The following is a 12263-nucleotide window of genomic DNA, read 5'->3' as shown; positions in this document are numbered from 1 at the left end:
ATTTCGGCTAAGATTTGATACATTATTTTAGTAGGCCTTGATGCCAACCTCTCTCATTCTGAAAAGAGATTTGTGCTCAACAGTGAGCCGAATATGGGTTGTTTTAATGATGATAATGATAATAATGTCAGCTATCATCCCGTAGAGTATGTCGTAGTATTTACTGGACACCCTGTAGGTATATACTTATTTAAAAAGGAAAGGGATAAATAAACTCATATCTATTTTGTATGTAAGTTGTCTTTATTTGGTAATATAATATTTTTTATTAACAATAATTACATCTAGATAAATAACATGATATTATTATTAAACTACTTTACACTATTGACTGTGCTTTAATAACATAAAGCTGCTCACCAAAATAATTTAAACATAATATTTATAATTTTTAAATCATTGAAGTAGATAATTCAGAATTGCTAACTTAGACTATATTTACATCATTAAAATAGAGGTTTTCATAAAATAATTTTGTGCTAAAAAAATCAGTAACACCTACTGAAGTATGGTCAAAAATGGTATCAGTGGCGTGCACTTCATACAGGCAAAAATGCACTGCATACCTGAACTGATTATTACCAACCTGGAGGAGGATTTCCATTTAGAACAATTTCTTCCTACAGTGCCTACTCTAGTTAAAGACCCTGTGCACGACACTGGTATGCATTAGAAGTTAAAATAAGAACTGGATATCCGGCAAGCGATATACGAAATTTTATCTTCGAGTAGTCAATATTATGGAGGATTAAGAATATGTAGTTAAAAAAAAGTAATATCATCAGAGTTGCAGTAACTCGATTAGGTAGAAGCCCACCCTTTTGCTACTTCCTTGTGTACCTACTTTAATAAAAAGAAAGGTATTGACAATATTCAAAAACGAATCATGTATTTTCATTATATATAGAAAATCACACATAGGTTCAAGTTGATCGTTGATAATTGACCCATTAGCTTTGCTAAGTAAAGCTTTTTCAAGGGATTTTTTCCCTAGACATTACCATTGTCAATCAATTTACAGGTATGGATTAATTAGGCAGATAGAGCGCACGGAACACGACGGTGTCGTAGCCGCTCCATATACAAAATTAAAAAAACGAATACATTCTCGAGTCAGTACGACACGAAGCGTCGCATCAGTAACTTTCAAAATTATTCAAGAAAAATGGCGTCTTATGTTTTTAAGTATTCTAAAAACTGTTCGCAGAAACTAAATTGGATGGAGTATTTTTATTGGTAATTATTGATTATTTTATTAATTTCCGTAATTATTTTTAGTGTTACATTTTGAAATACAAATTATGAAAAGAGTTTATATATTCGGAAGTCAAGGAGACGCGTGACCCTTGTGGGTTTCACCGGCTTCACCACGCTGCTTGTAAAAACTCATTCTGGATCATCTTTATTCTGTGGGTATGAAACACTCTTCCTCTCTTCTATAAAAAAGGGCGATTATCAGTAGTCAAATAAGACAAGCCCATTACTGGTCTATCATTGCAATTTGCATTTTGAGGGAGCTAGAAGTAAACCTGGTAGAAATTTATTTTTATCTACAAGTTGGTACAATAATGTTATAAAGAGAATGATTTTTTTGTTCGTAATGAATGGCTACTGCACTGTTTTAGAAATTTTCACCACCAATGGAAATCTACAAGCGAGTTATGGACCTTTATTTTGGCAATTACTAAATGGCTAGGTATAAATGAAACTCTATGAGTAATTCAAATTTCGAATACAAATTCTTAGATTTGTGACTATGGTCGAACATAAATGAAACTCTATGAGTAATTCAAATTTCGAATACAAATTCCTACATTTGTGACTATGGTCGAACATAATTGGTTTTTTAATTTGATAAATAAATAATTTACTATTGGATGGGATCATATAATAAGCACCGTCATTGATTACCTACTGATTGTTATCACTACAAACTAGCCAAAAAGTTTTACTATTAAGCAAATTAATTTTATATTTTATAAAATTCGGGTTAAATAGGAACAAAGTAGTTAGTGAACTTAAAAAAAAATAAAAACAACACCGTATTTATATAGTACCTACTAAGACTGCACTATTAGATAGTCAGAATTATTCCTTTTAGTGTAAGTTGAAACTTTTTTGGGTAGTTTTTGTTTTCTAAAAGAATTCTTAAAGATGAGAACAAAAAAAAACTAATTTTGTACCCATTAGCCAGATCAGAAAACTAAAATCCTGAGCTTGAGGAATAAAATAGAACAATTTTTTTATTACCTTTTAAAGTGTTTCAATAAAAAAATGTGACGCCCCCAGGCATGGGTTTTTAGGTTTTTAGTCAGGCTATAATATTTATTTATATATATATGGACCACCAACAAATTCATTATGTGTACACAGAATTGAACAATTTTAAAAACTAGGCTAGCGCTGAGCACTACACGTGTAGTTTTACTTAAAATTAGTCACATCATGCAAAAATAACAGCATTCTAAAGTTAGTTAACTTAAACGAAATTGAGATTTTGAGTAACAAATGTGATCGGATACCAACTGACAACCCTTCGCTCGTATCATACAGTAGGTAGATGACATTTCTCAGTTGATTTGAAGTTTATTTCAATAGGTTGTTAATACAGACCAGACTAGTTAATAGATCAGCTGGTCGTACTAATATTTAAAATTTAAACACGATTGTACTGTAGCCCATACAACTGAAGTAAAACTTCATTCAAAAATAAAAATCAAAATGCCATCAAACATCACTGTATTGCATTCAAAGTTGCTAGATTTTTTTCGCCAAGTTGGGATTTGGGAAGCTTTTTGAGTGAAAAAAGCGGGATTCTTTCGTCGAAAGCGTAAAGTAAAAAAACTTTGGATATTTTCACAATGACTACAAAAAAAAAAAAAAATAAAAAAAAATCACAGAATCGAAAAAGTTTTATTTATTAGAAAAATATGGCGTTTAAAACCATTGTCTGAGAAGTGAGTGTGGCACACTCACTTCACAGACTTTTTCAGATTTTTCTAATTAATAAAACTTTCGTAACGCATTCACCAACCTACTCTTTAAGTCAAGCATGCGAAAGAAATTCACTTTAAAAAATAAAAGATATGAAAATATAAAGGAGAATATTATAGGTGAAATAGGCAAAAACGTAAAATTATGCTCGACTTGGCGAGGACACTGTCGTGTCCCCAAATTATTATGTCTACCGGTGGAGACATACAAGTTTAATTAGCAATCTATAGATGAAATACTAAAATTTATAAAATTGTAACCGAGGAAATGATGCTGGTAGGTAAATATGAAAACATTTAGGAATACATAAATTAGCAGAACATGAGTTTTTAAAAAAATGTTTTTTTTAAAGGTATGAGCAAGTATATTTTATAATTATTATAACAAAGGACTCTAAATTCGCTATTGTTATTAAATTTTGTACACTTGGATTCAAGCAAGCATCACTCAACAACTAGATTAGACTGATTTTCATGAGGTTTTCACAGCTATTAGATTATGCTTGACTTGGACTAATATATTAATATTATAGGAATATTTTCGGATGTAATAAAAGTAGAATTTAACTGGTCATAAATAAAGAGTAAATAAACTACGTAAGCATGAAAATCAAATAATATCTAAAAACATAAACTCGCATTGATAACCTCCTCCTTTTTTTCGGGTCGGTTAATAATTTTGTAAATAGGTAGGTATAGTATTTAATTTCTCTCTAAGTATGTAACCCTATTTTATTTACTTAATTCAAACGTAAGCTTTGTAATGTAATTAACAGTCAAATAAATCTAATCTATTTCATTTAATCATTAATCTAAGTTTTTCCAAAATATAAAACATTTTGATAGTTTTATTTTAAATTTTAATAATAAAAATATAAATAGAAACCTCGTAGACAAAGAAGTAAATAGACAAAAATATAGCACCAGCATTCCCTTCTATTGAGGGCTCTGTAAATTATTCCGTGCCATGACGCTTCATGGCGTTTCCAAGCAGAGCAATGGGACAAACACGTTTGAAAATTATGTCTTTCGTTAAAAATATACAATATAGATACATAAACTTTGTGGGAACAACTTGCAGCAAAAATTAATGGTTGGTATTTATGAAGTGTTTAAAATCGAATACGTATCTTTTGAATGAGAACGCCAGGCAAATCAGTTTATTTATTTCTCTATCTAAGGTATACCTAGAATCACTGACAGTTGATTATTAAGTAGGTTCTTATATACTCAGAGGCACAATTATCCGTCCACTTTAATATACTCGCGTCATATTAAAGGATAATTGTGCCTCTGAGTATATTTCATTGACTGTTAGAATTAAATTAACAAGTTACTTAATTATTTAATTAACAAAAAACTTGGCGGTAGTCTAAATTACTAATTAAATATTTTAATACTCACTCCTTATATCCGACCTCTAAATACAATAGTATTTTTGGCACTATTTTGTTATAAATGGTTTAATTCTTTTAAATAGATATTTAGGATAAATATTTATAATATTCATTTTATATATAACTAACTACGTATGTTACAGAAAAGTTGGACATACTATTTACTATGATTACTTATTTAAATCTAACAATTTATATTGTATCTTTATTTCTATTTAAAACATTGTGCTTCATCTTATGAATGCTTAAAATATTTTATATTAAGTATAAATAAAAAGGAATTTAATTCATTTTATGCTTAATTATTCTATAATCTATAAAAATAAATTAAATCCGGTAGATCATCATTATGATCATTATCATCATTATTTATACTAAATCTTGCTATGTTATTTTATTATTTGATTTTTTCATAAATGAATAGCATAACTAAACTAACTTAAATAATTCTGTTTTTATTTTCTTATTCACTGACTCACTTTAACACTAACCAATCGGCGAACTAAGTATAATATTAGACCTATTTCCCGCATCCGATTTTTAAGACTTTTTTGGCTTTAAGTCGGCGCTTCGAATGGCAAGCCAGCGTTTATAGGGGCGGCCTTGACTTTTATCTTCTGTTTATTTTTTAATTCAAAGTAAAGATAAATATTTTGTGCACATATATTTCAAAAAACATTAATTTCATTTATATTCATTATTCATTCATTTCATTACTTAGCTTTAATTAAAAATTAATAAATTATGAAATAAGTTACATACATGTACATTACATACCTATGACAATACGGAAATATTACACAGAGAAATATATAACTATAAAATATGTGTTATCATCCACTGTTACGATAATTATAATTAATTGACCTGTAACGTCAAGTCGATTTAGTGATCCTTCGTGATCATCTTGATTAACAGACCCACTAGGCATTTTATATTTTCTATCCAATCCATTCTTTAGACCGGAATTATAATGTTTAATATCATTTCTATTTCTATCATAATTACTAATGTTTGGACCAGGAGTTTTAGGATTTTTATTTGCTACATTTACATTTTGATTATGTGCTATGTTTTCTTTACAACATTGCGTTTTTTTGATGTCTTCAGTTCTTAGTGGGTCTTGAAATTCAACGGATCAGAGCTTTTTATGGGATTCGCTACTTGAACTTTTAAGGGAGCCGTATCGCCTACCACCGGGGACTGTTGATGGGGTGTCACGATCCAAACTTGCTGCTCGTAATATGAGACCTCTGGATGGTAATAAAGATGACCCTGGTAACGTCTGTAAATAAAGCGAGACACAAAATAAAATTAATGCATGTCTTAATATAGATAAAAAATACGACAAACTTAAGCCTCAATAGCTCTACGATTAAAGAGCAGACTCGAAAGGTAATGCCCACCGGCCAATACAACGTCGGCTCCAGGGATCCAGGTGTACTCCCGTATAAAAGTATATGAAGATGATAATATGATGTTAATTGGCTTAACAAAACTATGTTTCTTAAAGAAAAAAACCTTTTTTTATCACTCTTCTTACTCAAAACGTTGTGACGACACAAGTGACATGAATCTGTAATTTTTTTCTTTTACCAACAAGCTTATCGAATAAGAAAACGAACAAACAAATTAAATGTCGTAAGACTCGGGCTGTATGTTCAAAGATCGTTGTTCGGGGACAAGCAATAATTGTTGATACAGTTGGGGACAAATTAAAGATGAATTAAAACTGTCGTAAAACGTTGTAGCAAACTTTTTTGATAAAGACGATTTGATTATTAAAGTAGAACTATCAAGATATTTTTAGATATAAAATACATTGCAGGGTGGTTAGGGTAGGTCTGGGCCGGATATGGGCTTTCCCTCAATTGAGAGGTCATGGTATGATACTTCCGGGTCGGATTATCGTCTTACTTGCGTTATTTAATACATATTAAAAAAACATAATACCGTGCGAGAAGCCAATTTGTACCACTTCTAGAAAAAATATGAATAAGTCATGTGACTTATAACTGGCAATAATTGATATTTTTTCAAAAAAAATGAAATATTTTTAACTACTGTCATCACGAATTTGAGAACACATTGAAGTGATTTATTGAATGACTTAATAAATGAAATTTTATTTATATTTTGTGATGTTGATTGTTTTAGATTAGGTGCGGCATTAAACATCACCTATCGTTAAGTTTTGGCACCTTGTCCTCATCATCATCATCATTATCATGCCGATGGACGACATAGGTTCACAAGTCCATTAGGGAACTATATTCAGTTGCTGGAAAAATACACCAAGTTTTTGAGCCGTCAGCATCCAGAGGACCGTAACATAAATAAAGAGCTTTTATTATATAAAAACAATACTGACCTGTTCTCCAAGTGAGCCGACGCGCTGATGTCGTCTCCCAGCGTCGGTGAACGATGTCTCCAGTGACCGGTGCGAAGTGTCACTCGTCTGAGACAGGAGTTGTGTTGTAGAACTCGAGTCATCCATGTTGGACAGGTCGTCGGGGCTGTCTTCACGCTGTGGGGTATCGGATTCCTGAACACCAAGTATTTTTAAATTTGGCTCTGAAAAATAGCTGAAGCGAAGCTTTACCTTTTTGTTAAAACTTAATAAAGTCAATCCATACTTTATTATAAATGGGAAAGTTAGCCTGTATGTCTTTTCACGTCTAAACCACTAAATGGATTTGGATGAAATTTGGTATCAAAAAAAAAAATTAAACGTCGGACCAAAACTTTTTATTACAGAAAAATTCATCCCAAAACTAATTTCAAGCAAACGGAGACGTGTGCGTTAAATATAAACGACCCTTTAGAGGGTGAGCATCGGAAATAGTCTTTGTGTGATTAAGTTTGTATTCTTTAGGTAGAGAAGATATTTTTGTTTCTTTTCTGTAGCTGTTTGCTATAAAATTTTGCTAGGTATATGTTTGTCTGGCGATAGACATCGGTTGAGGCTAGCTGTAATCACCCTACTGGCAAAGACGCCAAGCGGTTTAGCGAAATCATAAGACGCATGGGTAGAATAAACTTGCAACTATTCCAAGTAAGCTTCAATCTAAGACTAATCTACGATCACTTACGACACTTACTTACGAACAGGAGGTAATCGTAGTCCACAGGTCTGGTTTATGGATTTCCCTAATGTATAATAAATTCTATTAGTAACTATGTAACAATTTATACCTCTTCAAGATCTCTTAAAGTTGATGGGTAGTGGTGTCGCCTGCCGTCATCTCTCTCTTTTTCTCGTTCTCTCTTTTCTAATTCATCAGCCAGCATCATTACTTCCCAATCGCTTCCACTGCCAGCGAAAGCTACAAATTCGCAATTCAATTAAACGAACATGTTTTGGGTAGTATTACCATTCATTATTTAGGTTATTGTGGAGGGGAGGTATCAGTGTTGGTATAAATAAGAGCAAATTTAATGAGCTCTCTTCTTTGTTAGACAACGTGGACACCATCACGCTGCCGGTAGCGTTAGTGATTTTGTGCAATAAAAATTTTAATAATAAAAGAAATATTAATAATGTTTTGTTGTAATTATTAGTATTGTTTTGTGTTGTAATTATTGATCATAAATTGTTTAGTGTGGACAAGAACATGTCCGGCAGGAAAGGTGAGTGTTTATGCATTCTAAAGGGATCCCTTGACTCTACACCCAAGGTCACAAGTCCTGGGGCCTTGGGTGTGGTGTTTCCTCTACCACAAAATAATGGTACAATCGCTGTCGCTGCTGCACGTCCCGTCATAAACATTTTCGGAAGGAAAATTAAAGTACTCAATTGAATCTTCATTCTATGTTCTTAAAATTACATTCGAGTTGACTGGAGATATTGTTTCTTGTAACTTATTAGATACTTTTATCTATATTAATGTTATAAACTGAAAAGATTTGATTGTTTGTTTGCATAAAATAAGCTCTGAAACTACGGAACCGATTTGAAAAATTCTTTCACCAATGTAAAGCTACATTATCAAGGAGTAACTTAGACTACATTTTATCCAAATTATCCGCGGGGTTTTGCTAGTATCTTCGTATGTTTACTTTAAGCTTTAACTATTAAACTTTCATACCTCTAATAGGTGATTCATTTCCATGAGTAGAAAAACCACGGCCTCGCTTTGAGCTACTGTCGACAAATTCTTCGAACACCGGGGTGCGTGGTACAGACTCAGAATCGCTACTCGATGATGTTGATGTACTAGAAATAGGCATTGACTCTTTAAATTGTTCAATATATGACAATGTGTTAAATTGCAGAAGAAAACATATTAATTAATATTTTCGCCAATCATTGTTTCAAATTTTTTTCAAAAAACATTAAAAAATAAAGTTTACTCTACCTCTCACTCCAGCTAAGATCACTGCCCATATCCAGCACCACATCATTGCAGTTTGAGGATTTTGGAGTGGCTCCACGGTTGTAACCAAAAAATGATCCCAGGCTAAATTTGCGTTGCTGCCTGTGTGATCTATGTTCTGTGAATAAGTAATTTAGATAGTATATCAAAATAAACAATTTAGGCAGTTTATAACGCTCTAATTATTATTAGTCACAGAGCAATTAACTATTCGGCAGTATTCGTAGCAATCAAATAGTAGACTGCACATATGTTTAATAACTTAGTACTCACTTATATCTTTTCGTCCCGTATGATGCATCCCTGTGTCCACGGATAGAGTTTTCTTTATTTTACTCTTAGTGTTATCTAGATGTGTGCCGAAAAATTGGAAAGGATGTATTCCTCGTCTGCTAGTACGGAGACTTGATTGTTCTGGACTCAAAAGGGAACGATCCTCGGATGTTGTATGCGGCGATAATGGTCTGGAATAAAAACATTCGTTATAATATTGACACACCTGTTTTTGATTAGTTACATTATTATCATATGCGTCACCTGGTTAGATCTTGCAACTCTAAAGTCTCTTGATTGCTTTCATCATCCCAAGATTTTCTATGTTTCAATTTCTCAGCCCGTTTTCTCGAATACGTTCCAGCCTTTCCATCTAGATTTAAATCTAAACGTTTTGATTTGCTAACAGTCCAGTCTTCTTTACTAGATGCTTTGCTTGCTCTATTCGATAATGAATCTGCTAAACTTTGTAGTTCTGAATACGATAGCTTCGACAACTCTATTCCTTCTGTGATTTCTGTTAGTGTTTCTTCTGTCAATTCTTCACTAGTCGCTGATTCTTCGGCTTGTTTTGATACCATTTCTTGATCTAATAGTTTGGGATTCTCGTCAGTTACTTCAGGTGGTGATGATGTAAATACTGTATCTAAAGAGTCACCTCTCTAAAACATTATTAAATAAAATATAAGAAAACATCAATAAACACTTAAAAATTCTACTAAAGTACAATAATTACCATAAATCCTTCATCCACGCCAGATAAATTATCGTCACTTCCAGAACTAGTATTTTTTGATTGCTGTTGCCTAAGTACATTACTTCCATTTGAATGTTGCTCATCTGAATTTGCTTCGTCAATTCTTGTTGGTACTGTTGATAGTCCAAGCCTTTCCAGCTCTTGTATGCGGTTCTGAAGCTGTCCAATTATTTCGTCGCGTTTGCGTACTTCATTTTCTAAACTGTTGAACCTACGGAGAAATACAATTACAATTATTATTTATCTTATTCTAGACTACTACCATGAAGAAAGGTAATCTAGGAAATTGTTGTTATTACCTCTCTTGAAATTTTCCTTGAACTTCGTGTAAATGACCCTGTATTACTTGCTTGATTCCAATAAGAACTTCACCAAAATACTCTTGTTCTTCTATAGAACCTGGATAAAGAAATCGATCTATTTTTTACATAAATAAAATGACGAATGAATGTAGAAAAATTGTAAAGAGAATATTATACATTTACCTCTTAATAGTTTTCTTTGATTAGCTACAGCTGATATAATTGTTATTTTCGATTTCTCTGATGGTACTCGGATGTCCTCCGGCCGCAGTGATTTATAATCAAAAGATGGTTCAATATTTTCTTGTAGTTTATGTTCAATCCTAACGTCGGATTCAATATTTTGTGTGGTAGAAAAAGAATTAATATTAGATTGAGACAGTGGAGTTTCTATTGTATCCGATATAGTAATATCAGGAGTGGATGGCTTAGGTAATAAAGTAACGGGGGGCTTAGTGATAGTAAATACTTCATCAGAGTCGTCTTGAGGCATACTAGTAGGCGGTGAAGGTAATGTATGACGGTGAAAAGTTACGCTTTTCGCAAATTTAGAGTGTCTTGCTGCATATCCTTCTAAGGTTGGAGCACGAATTAATTTTCTTAACTCATTACTTTTTTCAGGGCTTTCTGTGGGAGTAACATCTTCAGATAACTTCTTTAAAATAGATTTGAGTGTACGTCTCTCAAGAGTTTCATTTGATTCATGCATTTCTACCGAGTCCGAAGATTTTCGTTTGAATTTTCGTTTGTCCATTGTACTACCTTCCGAGTGACTTCTAGTAAGTGTATCTGATAATAAATCTTCTGAAGAGCCTGTGCAGTCTAGACTTGAACTTCGAATTTTGATAACTTTTTCAAGTTCTGCTAACTTTTGTCTTTCGTTTAAAATTTTCAATTTTTTTACAAATGGTAACCCTCCATACTCAGGCGATAAATCATCTATTGACCTATATTTTTTATCTTTTGTCAATAAACCAGATGTGCCTATCGCGGAGGCTATCCGATCATTTGATCTACTAACACATCTTTGACCTTTATTTGGTGACATGGTTAGCAAATCAAGTGATTTTTGTTGGGTATGTTCTAAGCTCGAATGGCTAATCTCAGATTTATCGCCTTTATCTTTATCACTTTGAATAACACTATTATTATTGTCTATCTTAACAAGCTCTGCTGTTTTAATTATAGGCACGCAAATATTCACGTTTGATTCTGAACTTCCTACAATTCCCTCTTCCACTGTATTTTCTGTATTTTCATCAATACTTGTTTTACTATAACTTTTAGATTCTCCCAATATTGCAGCTTTTTTCAGTTTACTCCATGGTTTCTTATTTTTTGATTCTTCTTGAGATTCTTTTGTTTGTATGGGGTTTATTTCCGCTGCAGCTTTTTCAGATGCTTTACTTTTTTCAATAGATGTTTCATTTTCTTTGGCTGACGTTCCACCTTGCAGAATTTTTAATTTGTCTCGAAAAGTTGACCCCATGGATTTCGCTGGTGATTTGATTTTGCTAACGACAGAGTGAGGTATAGATATCGTATTTACTTCTGTTTTTGGTGTTGGTTCGATAAATGCAGCTGGTTTTTCGCTAATTTCTTTATTCAGAGGTTGGCATACTGCTGTACCATCACTTTGCACTTGTAGAATTTTATCTCTAAAACTAACTTTAGGTTTCGATGTACCATCACTCGATCCTGATGAATTCTTTCTTGCCATTTTTGTTGTTGGGCTCTGAAGCTTACCCGGTGAGCTAGATTCAGATCCTTTTCTTAGAGGACTCAAATTTTTAACAGTTGGACTCAATGGGCTTTTTATTGAGCTAGGGCTGATTGTTTCAGAGCTTGATGGTTGGTTGCTGGTAGTAGGTGTTAATTGATTTCTTTCCCTTTCATCTTTTGCCTTTAGTAGCAATAATCTTTGCAACAAAGGAAGACCTGCGCCAATAACCTCTGGCTCTGTATCTAGTGCAGAGCTCGTAGAGGGAGTTGGATGCATCGGCGGAGGAGATATCACTGAAGATGTCGAATTTCTTTGTTTTGCTACTTTTTCTTCGCGATCCTGAAATATTTAAAATAATAAGTATTTATTTATTAATATTTAAAATAGTAAGTAACATGTACATTAGTTTGTATGTTAATTCACTAAATCTAGATTATAAATT

General features: G+C 32.6%; 1 protein-coding gene across 3 annotated transcripts in view; it reads right to left on the bottom strand.

Annotated features, from left to right (window-relative positions):
• Positions 1-238: 238 nt before the first annotated feature.
• Positions 239-12263, bottom strand: part of LOC112052652 (uncharacterized) — a 167084-nt gene continuing 155059 nt past the window's right edge. For 2 of the 3 annotated variants that reach the window (XM_052883139.1, XM_052883141.1), the window contains exons 18-27: positions 10282-12160; positions 10096-10195; positions 9776-10007; positions 9304-9701; positions 9040-9230; positions 8749-8884; positions 8479-8606; positions 7586-7716; positions 6762-6935; positions 239-5675 (exon numbers count right to left, since the gene is read on the bottom strand). In XM_052883139.1, the coding sequence (XP_052739099.1) occupies positions 5529-5675; positions 6762-6935; positions 7586-7716; positions 8479-8606; positions 8749-8884; positions 9040-9230; positions 9304-9701; positions 9776-10007; positions 10096-10195; positions 10282-12160 (3516 nt within the window). In that variant the 3' untranslated portion in view covers positions 239-5528. The remainder of the gene's footprint in view (positions 5676-6761; positions 6936-7585; positions 7717-8478; positions 8607-8748; positions 8885-9039; positions 9231-9303; positions 9702-9775; positions 10008-10095; positions 10196-10281; positions 12161-12263) is intronic. The other variant, XM_052883140.1, reaches the window with a different exon arrangement.

The sequence above is a fragment of the Bicyclus anynana genome, chromosome 8 (genome assembly GCF_947172395.1).
Source record: "Bicyclus anynana chromosome 8, ilBicAnyn1.1, whole genome shotgun sequence".
NCBI lineage: Eukaryota > Metazoa > Arthropoda > Insecta > Lepidoptera > Nymphalidae > Bicyclus > Bicyclus anynana.
Note: the sequence above shows the minus strand (reverse complement) of the source record. Positions and strands in the feature narration are given on the sequence as shown.